The sequence below is a fragment of the Bubalus bubalis genome, chromosome 5, assembly GCF_019923935.1.
Source record: "Bubalus bubalis isolate 160015118507 breed Murrah chromosome 5, NDDB_SH_1, whole genome shotgun sequence".
In the NCBI taxonomy this organism is placed as follows: Eukaryota; Metazoa; Chordata; class Mammalia; order Artiodactyla; family Bovidae; genus Bubalus; species Bubalus bubalis.
Window position 1 is genome coordinate 9,462,361 of NC_059161.1, and position 18,014 is coordinate 9,480,374.

The 18,014-nt window shown below is 42.3% G+C and overlaps 2 protein-coding genes across 3 annotated transcripts in view; one reads left to right on the plus strand and one right to left on the minus strand.

Annotated features, from left to right (window-relative positions):
• INTS7 (integrator complex subunit 7) overlaps window positions 1-14,369 on the minus strand; it is an 88,500-nt gene extending 74,131 nt beyond the window's left edge. For both annotated transcript variants that reach the window (XM_025285434.3, XR_003109359.3), the window contains exon 1: window positions 14,136-14,369. In XM_025285434.3, the coding sequence (XP_025141219.2) occupies window positions 14,136-14,229 (94 nt within the window). In that variant the 5' untranslated portion in view covers window positions 14,230-14,369. The remainder of the gene's footprint in view (window positions 1-14,135) is intronic.
• A 143-nt stretch (window positions 14,370-14,512) lies between these two features.
• DTL (denticleless E3 ubiquitin protein ligase homolog) overlaps window positions 14,513-18,014 on the plus strand; it is a 49,526-nt gene continuing 46,024 nt past the window's right edge. The window contains exon 1 of the mRNA XM_006073084.4: window positions 14,513-14,735. Within this exon, the coding sequence (XP_006073146.2) occupies window positions 14,684-14,735 (52 nt within the window). The 5' untranslated portion in view covers window positions 14,513-14,683. The remainder of the gene's footprint in view (window positions 14,736-18,014) is intronic.

The window sequence follows — 18,014 nt, forward strand, 5'->3', positions numbered from 1 at the left end:
AGCCCCCAAAAATAAAGTCAGCCACTGTTTCCCCATCTATTTGCCATGAAATGATGGGACCAGATGCCATGATCTGTTTTCTGAATACTGAGCTTTAAGCCAACTTTTTCACTCTCCTCTTTCACTTTCATTAAGAGGTTCTTTAGTTCTTCTTCACTTTCTGCCATAAGGGTGGTGTCATCTGCATAGCTGAGGTTAAGAAGTGCATTAAGGCCTATGATATAGCAACATTCCTGTGGTAGGAGATAGATGAACCTCTGGGCCCGACAGCTGGTGTTTGTTAAGTGGAATAAAATTGAAGCTTTCTTCTCATCCAGACACCCCAAGGACAAAGCTAGTGGCAAAAGCTGAGCTCTGCTAAAGTAGAGAGATAAGGTCCCCATTCCTGAGGTCAGGGAAGACTTCCCTATCTATACATGCACAGGAAGGCTTCTTGGGGGTCAAAAAGGGAAGGCCCTGCCACCCCCCCGCACCCTCCACAGTAAGCGTGGAGATGTAACCACAGGCCTGTGTGGTGGGATTCATCATAACAAAAAGTTGTGCACCCATCTTGGAGAGGGTCCTAGGACCAGTCAGGCATAAAGAAACAAGATAATTAGCCAAATGCAAGCAAAGATCCAGAAGGACTGTCCTATGTAAGTGATTAAACCACATTCTTTCTGCGCTCCTCATTCAGGATGCCCGCCCTCCTCCCCTGGTGTGTGTCTCTGCCTAGCTTCTGGTTTACTGCGCTCCTCCTCATTAGACAGGACACCCAAACCCTTTTGCTCAGGGTATGTAATTCTGCCTTGCTTCTATCTTAAACTGTTTCTGTGTGCTCCGCCACCTGTTATGCTGTGTCTCTAATAAAAACTTTTACCTGTTTTCATGGTTTTTGCCTCCTGAAAACATTCTTGCTTTCAAACGGGGGAAAGAGCCAAGGCCATTTTGTTTCTAGCCTCCAGTCTCTGGCGGTCTACTGGTCAGGATTCCTATTTTCCATCCAGGCTACCCAGGTTCCAACCCTGGAGAAGGGAGCAAAGACCTCTCTTCTGAGCCGCTCACTGCTCTCCCCAGGAGATCATTCCTAGCCTGGGACAGTGTGGTATCCAGCTTGCTTGCTCCAGGCCAATTTTAACTCCAGGATAAGCCAAGCACCTGAAAACCGGGGCTCAGCACAATCAGATCCTACTCTTAGAGGGGTTTAAGAGAGGTTATTCACTTTACTTCTGATGCTAGCTACAACAAATCTGAGGGGAAATGCCCTGATCAAAAGACCTAAGTGTGATCATAAGAATGCTCCTGTGAAGACCTACTGTGGACAGATGTGATTGCCTTTTACTGTATTTTACCTTTTATTCTCCCGCCAAAGAAACAGAGTTCTCTTCCCTTCCAATGCCTGGAGATAAACAGTGCTTAACTTAGTCACAACACACAGGGAGACTAGGAAGAACTAAAGCAAGTTGTGTGTAAACAGCTTATTTAATTAAAATTCATTTGGCAGCAGTGAAATTTCTCCTATTTCTTACTTAAAACGTGCAGAACATTTTGCTAGGCCAATGGTTTATCAGCTCTGGTTCAGCATCAGAAACATTTTTGAAAATTTTCAAAAATGTCTATGCACAGTACTCTTGCCTGGAAAATCCCACGGACAGAGGAGCCTGGTAGGCTGCAGTCCATGGGGTCACTAAGAGTCAGACTCGATTGAGCGACTTCACTTTCACTTTTCACTTTCATGCATTGGAGAAGGAAATGGCAACCCACTCCAGTGTTCTTGCCTGGAGAATCCCAGGGAGGGGGAGCCTGGTGGGCTGCCGTCTATGGGGTCGCACCGAGTCGGACATGCCTGAAGCAACTTAGCAGCAGCAGCAGCAGCAGCAGGGTTCCTCCCCAAACCTAGCAAATCTCCAGGGTGGGGACCCAGGCAGCCATGAGGCTGCTTTGAAAAGAAAGGCAAGTAGATCCTCAAGCTAGTCTTTGCCATGTATCTTATTTGACTTAAAACTATTAATAGTAGATCCCTGAATCTGGCCCTCAGAATAATTTTATGATACAATGTTTTTTAAGGTTTTGAATGCACTGTCAAATTTTAAAAAATGAAATGAGATTTCATATAAAACCCAGGATTTGGGCTTTTTCTGAAAATTTAAAAGATCTGAAATGTCACTGAAGAAGCTGAGAGTCATGACAATAGAAACATCGTAGTATTGCAGGTCTGTGTTGAAAGCCAGTTAGGGTTTGTATCATTTCTGATAATAGCCACAAACATACCAAGTCGTATGACTTTCTCCAGCAATTTTGGCTGCCTTTGGCATCACTACAAACAAAGCTAGTGGAGGTGATGGAATTCCAGTTGAGCTATTCCAAATCCTGAAAGATGCTGCTGTGAAAGTGCTGCACTCAATATGCCAGCAAATTTGGAAAACTCAGCAGTGGCCGCAGGACTGGAAAAGGTCAGTTTTCATTCCAATCCCAAAGAAAGGAAATGCCAAAGAATGCTCAAACTACTGCACAATTGCACTCATCTCACATGCTAGTAAAGTAATACTCAATATTCTCCAAGCCAGGCTTCAGCAATACGTGAACCGTGAACTTCCTGATGTTCAAGCTGGTTTTAGAAAGAGAAGAGGAACCAGAGATCAAATTGCCAACATCCGCTGGATCATGGAAAAAGAAAGAGAGTTCCAGAAAAACATCTGTTTCTGCTTTATTGACTATGCCAAAGCCTTTGACTGTGTGGATCACAATAAACTGTGGAAAATTTTGAAAGAGATGGGAATACCAGACCATCTGATCTGCCTCCTGAGAAATTTGTATGCAGGTCAGGAAGCAACAGCTAGAACTGGACATGGAACAACAGACTGGTTCCAAATAGGAAAAGGAGTACATCAAGGCTGTATATTGTCACCCTGTTTATTTAACTTATATGCAGAGTACATCATGAGAAATGCTGGGCTGGAAGAAACACAAGCTGGAATCAAGATTGCTGGGAGAAATATCATAACCTCAGATATGCAGATGACACCACCCTTATGGCAGAAAGTGAAGAGGAACTCAAAAGCCTCTTGATGAAAGTGAAAGTGGAGAGTGAAAAAGTTGGCTTAAAGCTCAACATTCAAAAAACGAAGATCATGGCATCCGGTCCCATCACTTCATGGGAAATAGATGGGGAAACAGTGGAAACAGTGTCAGACTTTATTTTTGGGGGCTCCAAAATCACTGCAGATGGTGACTGCAGCCATGAAATGAAAAGACGCTTACTCCTTGGAAGGAAAGTTATAACCAACCTAGATAGCATATTCAAAAGCAGAGACATCACTTTGCCAACAAAGGTTCGTCTAGTCAAGGCTATGGTTTTTCCTGTGGTCATGTATGGATGTGAGAGTTGGACTGTGAAGAAGGCTGAGTGCCGAAGAATTGATGCTTTTGAACTGTGGTGTTGGAGAAGACTCTTGAGAGTCCCTTGGACTGCAAGGAGATCCAACCAGTCCATTCTGAAGGAGATCAGCCCTGGGATTTCTTTGGAAGGAATGATGCTAAAGCTGAAACTCCAGTACTTTGGCCACCTCATGTGAAGAGTTGACTCACTGGAAAAGACTCTGATGCTGGGAGGGATTGGGGGCAGGAGGAGACTTGGACAACAGAGGATGAGATGGCTGGATGGCATCACTGACTCGATGGACATGAGTCTCAGTGAACTCCGGGAGTTGGTGATGGACAGGGAGGCCTGGCGTGCTGCAGTTCATGGGGTCACAAAGAGTCGGACACGACTGAGCGACTGGTCTGATCTGATCTGGGCACATGTGACTAGAATAGAATCTTGGATGAAAATTTAAAGCACTGGTAAGAAGTTAATGAAATGAAGGACCAGGAAATATAAGCTGGATAAAAATGCCAAGGGGCTGAAATGTAAGCGAAGCAGACAGATGAGTTTTCTGAGGTCTGCATGAAAAAAGACAACAATGAGAACAGCAGTTAATCATGAAGATGATGATGATGCATGTTAAATGCTCATTCTGTGTTAGACAACCTAATCAACATTTTACACATATTAAACTCTCACTATATATGGACCTAACAGAACCAGAAGATATTAAGAAGAGATGGCAAGAATACACAGAAGAACTGTACAAAAAAGATCTTCAGGACCCAGATAATCACGATGGTGTGATCACTGACTAGAGCCAGACATCCTGGAATGTGAAGTCAAGTGGGCCTTAGAAAGCATCACTACGAACAAAGCTAGTGGAGGTGATAGAATTCCAGTTGAACTATTCCAAATCCTGAAAGACGATGCTGTGAAGTGCTGCACTCAATATGCCAGCAAATTTGGAAAACTCAGCAGTGGCCACAGGACTGGAAAAGGTCAGTTTTCATTCCAATCCCAAAGAAAGGAAATGCCAAAGAATGCTCAAACTACTGCACAATTGCACTCATCTCACATGCTAGTAAAGTAATACTCAATATTCTCCAAGCCAGGCTTCAGCAATATGTGAACCGTGACCTTCCTGATGTTCAAGCTGGTTTTAGAAAAGGCAGAGGAACCAGAGATCAAATTGCCAACATCCGCTGGATCATGGAAAAAGCAAGAGAGTTCCAGAAAAACATCTATTTCTGCTTTATTGGCTATGCCAAAGCCTTTGACTGTGTGGATCACAATAAACTGTGGAAAATTCTGAAAGAGATGGGAATACCAGACCACCTAACCTGCCTCTTGAGAAATCTGTATGCAGGTCAGGAAGCAACAGTTAGAACTGGACATGGAACAACAGACTGGTTCCAAATAGGAAAAGGAGTGTGTCAACGCTGTATATTATCACCCTGTTTATTTAACTTAAATGCAGAGTACATCATGAGAAACACTGGGCTGGAAGAAGCACAAGCTGGAATCAAGATTGCCAGGAGAAATATCAATAACCTCAGATATGCAGGTGACACCACCCTTATGGCAGAAAGTGAAGAGGAACTCAAAAGCCTCTTGATGAAAGTGAAAGTGGAGAGTGAAAAAGTTGGCTTAAAGCTCAACATTCAAAAAACAAAGATCATGGCATCCGGTCCCATCACTTCATGGGAAATAGATGGGGAAACAGTGGAAATAGTGTCAGACTTTATTTTTCTGGGCTCCAAAATCACTGCAGATGGTGACTGCAGCCATGAAATTAAAAGACGCTTACTCCTTGGAAGGAAAGTTATAACCAACCTAGACAGCATATTCAAAAGCAGAGACATTACTTTGCCAACAAAGGTTTGTCTAGTCAAGGCTATGGTTTTTCCTGTGGTCATGTATGGATGTGAGAGTTGGACTGTGAAGAAGGCTGAGCGCTGAAGAATTGATGCTTTTGAACTGTGGCGTTGGAGAAGACTCTTGAGAATCCCTTGGACTGCAAGGAGGTCCAACCAGTCCATTCTGAAGGAGATCAGCCCTGGGATTTCTTTGGAAGGAATGATGCTAAAGCTGAAACTCCAGTATTCTGGCCACCTCATGTGAAGAGTTGACTCACTGGAAAAGACTCTGATGCTGGGAGGGATTGGGGGCAAGAGGAGAAGGGGACGACAGAGGATGAGATGGCTGGATGGCATCACTGACTTGATGGATGTGAGTCTGAGTGAACTCCGGGAGTTGGTGAGGGACACGGAGGCCTGGCGTGCTGTGATTCATGGGGTTGCAAAGAGTCGGACATGACTGAGCGACTGATCTGATCTGATCTGATACTAATAGAAGTTAGATATTGTTCAGTAATTCCCATTTTAAAAATACACAGATAAAGAATAGGTAAGCAGCCTGCCTAAGAAAAACAGCTAATATGTGGTAGAGACAGAACTCAAATCCTAGCAATCTGGTCCTAATTATTATGTTAAAATGCATTTCCAGCAAGCAACTAGAGGATAAAGGTTAAAACTAAAGAAGAGATTGCAATGGGATTTCAGAGTAGTACACTTCTGAAGGATGACAAATTCCAAGGAACTGAAGAGAAATAATATAAACTATGGTAAACTTGGGATTTATTAATCAAGTTTTTAAAACAGCATACATTTCTAGGTAGCCTGTATCAGTCAGAGTTCTTAGCTGCAAGCAACAGAAGCTAACTCTGATTAGGCAGGAAGTGAGTTTTGACCGAGGGTTTATTCAAGTAATAAACAGTTTCAAGGCTGAACTCTTAAGAATACTTATCTCCACCCTACCAAACTGATTAGATGACTAAAACTTTTGTTGCTGGGAAGCACCAAATGCTAGAATTAGCACTCCTGTCATCTAGGAATGTTGTAGCCCTCGCTGCTGCCTGGGCAGGAAACTGCCAGTGTACTCTTCAACTCTGCCTTCCTGTGTCTCTAAATCACAGAGCTTGGAGGAAGTTTGGCTGGCAAAGCCTAGTTCACATCCTGCGCTCTTGAAAGGGAAACTAGGAAAGTGAGCTTTTGCTTGCACCTCAATGAGACAGGCTTGTGATGTGGGCCACTCCTCAAGCATAGGAGAATGTTCATAAGACACTAAGGGACCACCAATACGTCTAGTATCCACTACAAAGAACACTGCCAATACAAACTGTAATGAGAGTACACATTATTGTACACATTTGCTTTAGCTAAGGCGTAAGGATGATTCAAAATGAAACCGTAACATCCTAACATCTTAAACCATAACATCTTAAACTCTATTCCCTAAAAATGAACGAAGGAAGGGAGAAATACAAACACAAGCATGCACCACACATAATACCAAGGCCATCCCACAACCCACAGCTTAATAAACTGATCATGGTAACATCTCAGTAAATTATATTTAAAAAGCAAGAATAAAAAACTGATGTATATATGATAGTCAACAAAGCATCCTTCCCCCAAATTTCAGAAACTGTCTATAAATATACATGGTGAGAAGGTATGTAATATTGTGCAATATGCACAAAGAATACTGATTTAGAATCATATACAAATTAATGTTATGAACACCAACTTTCAGGATATTCAATAACTTATTTTGTAAGCTACAAGATAACAGCTCTTCAGTTCAGTTCAATCGCTCAGTCATGTCCGACTCTTTGCACCCCCATAAATCGCAGCACACCAGGCCTCCCTGTCCATCACCAACTCCCGGAGTTCACTCAGACTCACATCCATCGAGTCAGTGATGCCATCCAGCCATCTCATCCTCTGTCGTCCCCCTTCTCCTCTTGCCCCCAATCCCTCCCAGCATCAGAGTCTTTTCCAGTGAGTCAACTCTTCACATGAGGTGGCCAAAGTACTGGAGTTTCAGCTTTAGCATCATTCCTTCCAAAGAAATCCCAGGGCTGATCTCCTTCAGAATGGACTGGCTGGACCTCCTTGCAGTCCAAGGGACTCTCAAGAGTCTTCTCCAACGCCACATTTCAAAAGCATCAATTCTTCGGCACTCAGCCTTCTTCACAGTCCAACTCTCACATCCATACATGACCACAGGAAAAACCATAGCCTTGACTAGACAAACCTTTGTTGGCAAAGTAATGTCTCTGCTTTTGAATATGCTGTCTAGGTTGGTTATAACTTTCCTTCCAAGGAGTAAGCGTCTTTTAATTTCATGGCTGCAGTCACCATCTGCAGTGATTTTGGAGCCCCCAAAAATAAAGTCTGACACTGTTTCCACTGTTTCCCCATCTATTTCCCATGAAGTGATGGGACCGGATGCCATGATCTTCGTTTTTTGAATGTTGAGCTTTAAGCCAACTTTTTCACTCTCCACTTTCACTTTCATCAAGAGGCTTTTGAGTTCCTCTTCACTTTCTGCCATAAGGGTGGTGTCATCTGCATATCTGAGGTTATTGATATTTCTCCCCGCAATCTTGATTCCAGCTTGTGCTTCTTCCAGCCCAGTGTTTCTCATGATGTACTCTGCATTTAAGTTAAATAAACAGGGTGATAATATACAGCGTTGACACACTCCTTTTCCTATTTGGAACCAGTCTGTTGTTCCATGTCCAGTTCTAACTGTTGCTTCCTGACCTGCATACAGATTTCTCAAGAGGCAGGTTAGGTGGTCTGGTATTCCCATCTCTTTCAGAATTTTCCACAGTTTATTGTGATCCACACAGTCAAAGGCTTTGGCATAGCCAATAAAGCAGAAATAGATGTTTTTCTGGAACTCTCTTGCTTTTTCCATGATCCAGCGGATGTTGGCAATTTGATCTCTGGTTCCTCTGCCTTTTCTAAAACCAGCTTGAACATCAGGAAGTTCACGGTTCACGTATTGCTGAAGCCTGGCTTGGAGAATTTTGAGTATTACTTTACTAGCATGTGAGATGACAGCAATAGCCACACATAAAAATGAATCTGTGGATTTCAATAAGAACCAAAGAAGGGTCTTGAATTTTTGGATCAGTTCTCACAGCTGGCCAAGGGATCACTGGCTTTAAGAAACAGTCCATTACAATGCTTGTTTTTATGTGACTTTCAGTTAACAGTCTGACCTTCACCTCAATTTTATTATACATGATCTTAGAGGTCCATGGGCTTCCCAGATGGCTCAGTGGGAAAGAATCCACCTGTAATGCAGGAGATGGATTGGATCCCTTGGTCGGGAAGATGTCCTGGAGTAGGAAATGGCAACTCACTCCACTATTCTTGCTTGGAAAATTCAGTGGACAGAGGAAGGTCACCAAGAGTCAGACACGACTGAGCACACATGTGCCAACGCCAAGAGGTCCACCTCTCAACACTATCAAACCAAGTTTGGTCTGGTAGTACAGATTCTTAAAGAGAAAGATTTTGACTCAGTGTGGATCACATGTCAATTTCTGAATCACTTATGGCACGGAATTAAGCCACTTGGTACAATCTTGGCTGCAGAGATCTCCCTCTTTGGAAGGGGATATGAGGATACTTGCAAGGCCTCACATTTATTTATCATGCCAACTACATCTGTGCCAATACGGACAGTGTAAAAGCAACCTGTGCTCTTCTTCAGTCTGATAATTCAGATGGAAAAATAAGGGAGACAAGATAGTTGTCCTGATTTACGGCATACTTCATTACTTTGCCAACAAAGGTTCATCTAGTCAAGGCTATGGTTTTTCCTGTGGTCATGTATGGATGTGAGAGTTGGACTGTGAAGAAGGCTGAGCGCTGAAGAATTGATGCTTTTGAACTGTGGTGTTGGAGAAGACTCTTGAAAGTCCCTTGGACTGCAAGGAGATCCAACCAGTCCATTCTGAAGGACATCAGCCCTGGGATTTCTTTGGAAGGAATGATGCTAAAGCTGAAACTCCAGTACTTTGGCCACCTCATGTGAAGAGCTGACTCATTGGAAAAGACTCTGATGCTGGGAGGGATTGGGGGCAAGAGGAGAAGGGGACGACAGAGGATGAGATGGCTGGATGGCATCACTGACTTGATGGATGTGAGTCTGAGTGAACTCTGGGAGTTGGTGAGGGACAGGGAGGCCTGGCGTGCTGTGATTCATGGGGTTGCAAAGAGTTGGACACGACTGAGCGACTGATCTGATCCGATCTGCTCTATTTCATTATCAATTTCTTCATTGAACATACCGTCAAGTTTTCCATGCAGCATTAAGCTCACCAGCACCTCGGATAGCAACTCCAACCCCTGCATGTCCTCCTTTCTCATTGCCCAGGCACAGGAAAGGGAAACGGCTCTCTTCTCCATTGCTCTTTGATCTCATCCCTCCCAAGACCAACCTCACAGAAAGCAGGCATGCTGAGTGGTGTCTTCTACAGTAGCTTCTCCTTTCCACCCAGGGTGGAGATCTTGCATACCATTTTCCTAAATCATCGTGACACTTCCCATCAGCTGACTTAAAAATCTTTAGACTGACAATTTTTAGTGAAAAAGTTACACTAACTGAATAAATTATGTGAGGTATGTCCTTTATAATGCCTGTACTATAGAAATGATGTGCTGTATTATGAAATGTCCAATATACATAAGTTGTACTTGATTTAACAGTTAACTCTGTTTGCTTTGTCTTCATAACTCAGGCAGCATGGTTATCAGCTTAAAACTTTAAAAAGGGGAAGGCAGAAAGACCTCTACATAGGAGTGAAGGTGATCCTCAAAAATGTAAACCAATCCATGTCAGTCCTCCACTTAAAAACTTTCATTGTCTTCTCAATGTACTTTGCATAAAATCCAAACTTCTTGTCCTAACAAGGCCATATTTAATCTAGTCCTGTCTGATTCCTTAGGTGAGCTTCTTTTTTTTCTATAGGTAAGAAGTAGATTTATTCAAAGAGAAACAGACTCCATAGATATAGTGTGGGCCACTACAGAGGGTGAGTGCTGTGGTCTTGAAATGTGGCCATGGTTAGTTCTTCTGGGCCAGACAATTTCATAGGCTACTGAATGGGAGGATTAGTCTAACTATTTGCGGGGAGGGGAGGAGATTTCCAGGAATTGGGCCACTGCCCACCTTTTGGTCTTTAAAAAAAAAAAAATTTATTTATTTTTAATTGAAAGATAATTGCTTTACAATACTGGTTTGATTTCTGCCATACATTAACATGAATTAGCCATAGTCTATATCCCCTCCTTCTTGAACCTCCCTCCCTCAGGTGAGGTTCTTAAAGCTGTTTTGTTCACTAATACAGCTCCAAGTTTAAGTGCCTAACACAATGCAGGTGATTAGTAAATATTTGTTAAATGAATTAATGACTATTGTCCTGTGTTACTAACTACATCCTAAACAAACGGACTTCAGTCAGCTTTAAAAGAGCATCCATTTATTTCTAGAGAGATCAGAAATAAATACCTTACTGCCATGCTTGCTCAAAATGCTTAGAACAAAGTGCAACAGTCATAACCATATAACAGGTTATCAGTTCAGTTCAGTTCAGTCGCTCAGTTGTGTCCGACTCCTTGCAACACATGAATCGCAGCATGCCAGGCCTCCCTGTCCATCACCAACTCCCGGAGTTCACTCAAACTCATATCCATCGAGTCAGTGATGCCGTCCAGCCATCTCATTCTCTGTTGTCCCCTTCTCCTCCTGCCCTCAATCCCTCCCAGCATCAGGGTCTTTTCCAATGGTAATATTTCCCAAGTGGGTTTCTTGACACTCATGCTACAGATACTTGTTTATAATGGAGTTCAAGTATCACATCTGTATATCTAACTGCCTACCCAACATCTCCATTTGTATGTCTAAGAGATAGCTCAAATTCAATAGTCCCACAATGATCTGATTTTCATCCACTCGGTAAACAACAATATATACTTCCAATAACTCTGACCAAAAAAAACCAAGAAACCTCTGAGTTTCTCCTGACCTCTTATTCTCACATCCTCAACTAATTCATTAGCCAATCTTGTTGGCCCTACCTCAAAATACATACATAATCTCAGCACTTCACACAGCTTCGCTGTAACCTGGCCCAAGCCCCTATTCTCTTCTCCCTGGATTATTACAACCACCTCCTCTCTACAGCAGTAGCCCCACTGGTATCTGTGGAGCATCCATGCATTCAGGCAACCCCAGACCAACTTCCACCTGTAAAATACTGGGTTGGTCAAAAAGTTACTTTGCGTTCTTCCGTAAGATGTTATGGAATGGAATACCATCTTACATCACCCAAGGCGCTGCTGGGAGGATTAAACATGATCTAGGACCAACACCTGGTTTACAGGTAAACACTCAATAGCCATCTATACATTTCTTACAGGTGTAAAATATTCCTATTTCAACTTCTGGGAAGGAAACATTGTGTTACATTTTTTTCTTACCACAACTGCAAGTTTTTAGGAATTAAAGAATTCTAGATCTCTCTCTTCAGAGTCCCATCCCAATTCTGTTCTACACTACTGTACTGCTCTGCTGTCATTATGGGATGAGCCCACCCAGACCACAGTGTAGAAAATCTCTGTAGAATTAGTAGAAATATTAGATATGTAGACCTGCAACTCTTATTGGGGAATAGGGAAGGAATTAACAGAATGGGGAGGAAAAGGTTATGCAGTGTTTAAAAAACACATCTGATATTATGATTTTCTGTTTCAGAAGGAAAAAGCCCTATAGTTTTCCTTAAGAGAAAGCAAAGCTCAACATCATTTTCTTGGATGATGGACTTGCACTACTGTGACTCAACGGAAGGAATATCTCATTGGAGTGTTATGACACTTTCATGTTGATCAAAAGAAGTTAAACGTTTGTTTGTTTGTTTTTAGGTCTGAGAAACTCTTATCTGGACCAACTGCACTTTAAATGTCTACAGGGTAAAAAAAAATTTAAGTCCCAGAAAAGTTAACATAGTGTCCAAGTCAGAGGGCTGAGAAATGGCTCCAAATGGACTTAAAAATCCTTCTAACTTCTGCTGCTAAGTCTCTTCAGTCATGTCCGACTCTGTGCAACCCAATAGACGGCAGCCCACCAGGCTCCCGCATCCCTGGGATTCTCCAGGCAAGAACACTGGAGTGGGTTGCCATTTCCTTCTCCAATGCGTGAAAGTAAAAAGTGAAAGTGAAGTCGCTCAGTCGTGTCCGACTCTTAGCAACCCCATGGACTGCAGCCTACCAGGCTCCTCTGTCCATGGGATTTTCCAGGCAAGAGTACTGGAGTGAGCTGCCACTGCCTTCTAACCTCTAGTCCAGTTCTTAATATATTACCCACTGGCTACAGTTAATCAAAAATTAACTGTATACCAAGTGATGTTTCCCCCATTCAATAAAAATAACAAGTACACTGAAACAAAAGAGTCATTGTAATACTTTGAGTTCTCTACCAAGAAATACCTGCCCTTGCCTTCCAAATCCCTATCTAAAAGATAAGGCAAATCTCTTCTGCATTTAATAAGGACTTTTTTGCATACCATTATATCACTTAATATTTACAACAATCTTGCCAGCTCAGTGGTATTTTACTCATTTTGCAGAGAAAAAAAAACAAGATTAGGTTTGGTTAAGTGACATGTCCATGATCATAAAACTAGTGAAATTAGAATTCAACTCAAGTCTCTCCAAAGCTTCTACTACTTCACCAAGCCTGTCCCGTCCCTCCACTGCCCTAAGGAAATAGAACTCATCTGCAGAGAATGTGTGTGAAAGTCGCTCCATTGTATCCGACTCTGCAACCCCAAGGACTATACACTCCAGGGAATTCTCCAGGCCAGAATAGTGGAACAAGTAGCCTTTCCCATCACGGGATCTTCCCAACCCAGGGATCGAGTCCAAGTATCCCGCATTGTAGGCGGATTCTTTACCAGCTGAGCCTCAAAGGGAGCCCAATTAAATAATAACTAAGACTTTATTTTACCGGTTTTTAAGATGACTCTCCGTTTCAGAGATGTTAATATGTGAAAAAATATGTATCTTAATGGATGAAATAGGATATATGTCGTCTCACTTACTGTGTTTTTAGGACTTAATTGTAGTTTCTAAGTAACATTACTTCATCTCTATCGATAGGCTTCAAATATCCCCTTTAAAACTACCAAATATAGGAAATATAGTTAGAAAATCATCAATCATACACAAGCTCCCAAGTAAGTCCGGATTCTCTAATCTTTCCATTGATCTGACCCTGCCCTTAAAGTACACTGCTTTAATTACACTAAGCTTGAGCCACAAGCGAAGCCCAAGAATACTAGCGTGGGTAGCCTATCCCTTCTCCAGCGGATCTTCCGGACCCAGGAATCGAACCCTGCATTGCAGGCAGATTCTTTACCCAGCTGAGCTATGAGGGAAGCAGAGAATGAGTAGGGGCTATGCTTTTCGGATGTCTTGGCCCTATTTGTGACCTGCCTAGTAACCGGCAGGTAAGAATTACAGAAATCAAATGAATCGCTGTAAAGTCGGTGCAAGATGCAGCAGTCTTGGTGAAGACCTGGTCTCAACTGCACATACTGAAAAATAATTTCATAATTTCAATACAGCACTTTTAGAAACTGCGTGGAAAATCGCGGGGCTGTGCCCTCAAGTGGTCCAAACGAGCCTTTCGCAGGAGCTCTCTACTTTTTCAGCTATACAAGGCCAATCTAGCAACGCTGCCGTTTTCTGCCAACCTCCCAAAGCCCCGAAAAGCCCTGGGCTCACCAAAGGCAAAGGCGCCCGACCCCGCCCATGCCCAGGAAGCACCGCGCATGCGCCTTCCCAGCTTCTAGCGCGGCTACCACCGCCTGGTGGCGCCACTTCCCCCCACATACGTTTCACCCGCGCAGCCCGCTCTTTCGAAATACCTTTGTCTAACTCCATAAGGGCAGAGTTAGCATCCAGCTCCTGTTCGCCATAGCCGGCATCTGCCAGAAAAGACTTAGTTGAATTTGACGCCATGACCCATACAGTTACTCGAATAGCCTATTCATAGAGATTGCAAACTCGGCCCCACTACCGCCATCTTCTTCCACCACCTTCTCGCGGATTTTTCCTCCGCGCTCTGTCAAGCCGTGTTACGCATGCGCCCTGGGCTCCCCGCCGTTCGCCAGCGCCCCTGCGGCCCCCCGCGCAGGCGCTCAGGGAGCTCTGGAACGCTAGGTTCCCGCGGCTGGGCGAGAAGGAGGCGGGGCTTCGAAGGGGGAAATGACTCGTACGCGCCCGGACGCCGCGGCAAGAGCCAATCAGAGGGCGTGACGTCAGTTTGGCGGGGAGTTTGGTGACCGGGGCTTACAGTGGCGGGAGTTGGAGGCAATAGCTAGTCGTGGTCTAAGGGGCGCAGGATACAGTTTCCGCTGAATCTGGAGGCATTTCCACGGCTTTTTCCTTAGTTGAGCGTTTTCCTCCGTCCCAGATGCTCTTCAATTCGGTGCTCCGCCAGCCCCAGTTTGGCGTCCCGAGAAATGGTGAGTAACGGCCCTAACCGCTGTCTTTTGCCGGCGGGATTCACCTCCCCCAGAACAACTCTTCGGACCAATGCCGATTTCAGTTCAGTTTCCCAGCCGCCGAGTTCTCCCCCAGCCAGAATAAGTTCGTACTAGCTAGGAATACTGAAGAAAGCCGCACTTGCGTGCCCTCGAGATACTTTTCGTCGTAATCGAGGCTTTTTTTTAGTCGTGTAGGCTGAGGGAGGGAGGGACGTTGAGTTAACTGACCTCCATTACGGTTTATGTCTGTTTTGCACGTTAACTGGAAAACGCGTGCATTTTAGTGTGTGTGGCTTTCTGAACGAACAGCTGTGTGAGATCGTCAAGGCTCGTACTCATTGATTAATTCATTCATTTGTAGTGGAAACAGTGAGCCCTACCGTTTGCTATATACACCAGAGAATAGGATCGGCTCTTAAAAAGAACTCAGTCAGGCAGAGAGAACAGAACATCTGCTTCTAGCATGGTCAGAATTTTTTCTTCCTGATTAATTCAAGGGTATGAAAATTCGTAGTGATACAGTGAAAAATGCCCGTAAGCACATTTCCCACAAATGACCACTATTAATAGATTGAAGTATTTTATTCCAAAATGTTTTTCAATGCCAGAAGTAGGAAGTATTGTTATTTGTGGAAGTGGGATTAAAGTGTTTTATCTCTTTACTTTTACGATAGAACTTGGAAATACTTCATGTTAGTATATAGGCTTCCAATTTATTCTTTCCAGTTCTTGAAGTTCCTTAGGTTAAAACATTGGCAATAAGAATTTTGACCTTTAGGTTTTAGTGTCATCAACCTGACACTTTCTGGTAAGTTTTTGATAAGGGGGTTACCACCCAAACTAAGCTTGGCCGCAAATGAAATCTCATTCATTTAAAGATGAACAAGGTCTTTTTCCCCTTGAAACCGTGTGGAAAACAAAAAGAAAATGTGAGAAGTGAGCTTTTTATATTTAAGGCATAGGTCTTGAAAAAAGATATTGAGAAGACTGGGGAGTAGCTCCTCAACTTCCTTCCTCCAATATAAAATTCTACCATCCTTATCTCTTAGACAGTCTTTTAAATTATATTCTAAAAGCCTCTCCTTTCTGTCTCTGCTGCAACCTTGCTTTACTAACTTCTGTATCCTTGGTGTCATGAATGTCAGTATAGCGTGGAAGTTAAGAGCTCTGTCTTGCTGATTAATTTCACCTCCACTCCTTACTTGTCTGTGTGACCTGGATCAAGCTAGGTAGTCTTTCTTTTGAAACAGATTCTTCTCTTAACTCTACATTCTGTCAACTTTCTTTTTATCTCTGATTCATAAATATTTTTCCGGGAAGGGTAAATTTTCCCCTCTACCCTGATTGAGTATGTATGGCTGGACTAATAAATTAGACACGAGAGATTAGCAGGAGAAAAACAAATTTTAATTCATGTGCATGGAGATCTCATAGAAATGGTACCTAAGAAGTGGCCAAAGCAGGCAGCTTTTATACTTTTCAGACCAAAAAAAAGGCAATAAATTTGTGAGGAATTGACAGGACAAAGAAACTTAAGTTTGGGCTATGTAATTAGTAAGGAATCTAAGCAGAGTTTGGGCTTGAGGTAGTAAATTAAAAGAAGTTACAAGGTTTGTTTACACAGGCTTCTTGGCTCTGAATTTCCTCTCTGTCGGATAAGGGTGACCTTCTACCTCCAGTTGCAAGGAGTGCACCTTTCATAGGAGAGATTTATTTCCTGCTTTTCAGGGAGACAGGAAGGTCAGGGTTTCCTTCTTGCATCAGCTGCTTCTCAAGCAACTTCAATTCAAAATAATCAATATGCTGTTATGGTATGTTTTGAGACAGCCCACACCAAGCCCCCAAATACTCATTCATTGTTTTGTGTTTAGGCACTGAAATTCATTCATTGTTATATATCATGCACCAAACTTTGTAGGACCATCTTTCTTCTTTCATGATCTATCCTAGGCCCCTTTTCTGTTTCTACCAACTCCCATGGGTTATCATAGCTGTAACCAGGATTTCTTCCACTACTACCTGCAACCTTCTATCTATGAGAGGTGTATAAGCATCTTCATCCAGGTGGTCAGTCCCAGAAACATCTCAAATTCATGTACCAAAACCAAACTCACTTTTTCCCCTAACCTGCTATATTACCTACTTTAGGAAATTGTCTCATTGTTTTAAACTGGTCTTCACAGTCAGAAACCTGGAAGTCAATCAGAATTCCTCCATTTTCCTCAAGATACCCTTTCAGAGAAGTTCCCTTAAAATCTCCTGATTTTGCCTCTTCACATATTTTGGATCTATATTATGTTTACAATTCTGTTTCCCTCAATTGGGCCTTTATACCTTCTTGTCTGGACTATAACAAGTCTCTTGAATGGCCTCTTAGTTTCCCTCTTTCCAGTTTACTTCCCATATTGCTGCCAATGATCTTTCTAAAATGAAAGCTGATTACTCTTCTGTGTATTTTTAAATTGATCTTGAAGTTTTCTTCAAAAGTTTAAACAGATGCAAAGGATATATCATTTCTGACCATATTGTGTTTACCTTCTTAAATGAAAATGCTGCATCAGTCTTTAAACTATGTCTAATACACTATAAATATTATAGTAATGATTTAATAGTCACATCAACCATTTTTTAAAGTATGAACTGCTAGATATTCTACATAGTTTTTTTTTCCCTTGAATATATTTCCACTTTATTTTTCCCACAGATTTATCCTAATGTAATTTGACTTTAAGCTTGAAAAGTCATTTTTTTGATCACCCTATCTTACTCTGTAAAAAACTGTATGTTAATATCATTTTAAAACAGAGGCTTTTAAGGACTGCCTTTCTGTCTGTAGATGGATATTTGTGAACTCTACAACATAACTAATTATTGTATTCATATTATTCTCTTAGTGGTCTTCAATGGCTTGTTTACAATGATATCTGGCCTTAAGGTAATGCCCCCAGGAGTAATGACTAAATCTGAGTTTAATTTCTTTGCCTCCTTTGTATTCCTTCAGGTTATTTCTGTGAACCTGCAGAACTAGATTTGTGTGAGATTATATCAGGCTAAAATGTCTTCTCCAAAGGACATTTTTTATATCACCAAAAGTAAGAATTGAGAGTACTCTAAAATATGCATGAATTTCTTAATTATTTAGACTGTTCTGTAGATTGTAGCTTCATTGTTTCCTCCAATGCTTATATATTTGGTTCTCAATAACTGTATACTAAATGAATGTTTTATATATTTAAAATATGTTAACCTACACAGCAA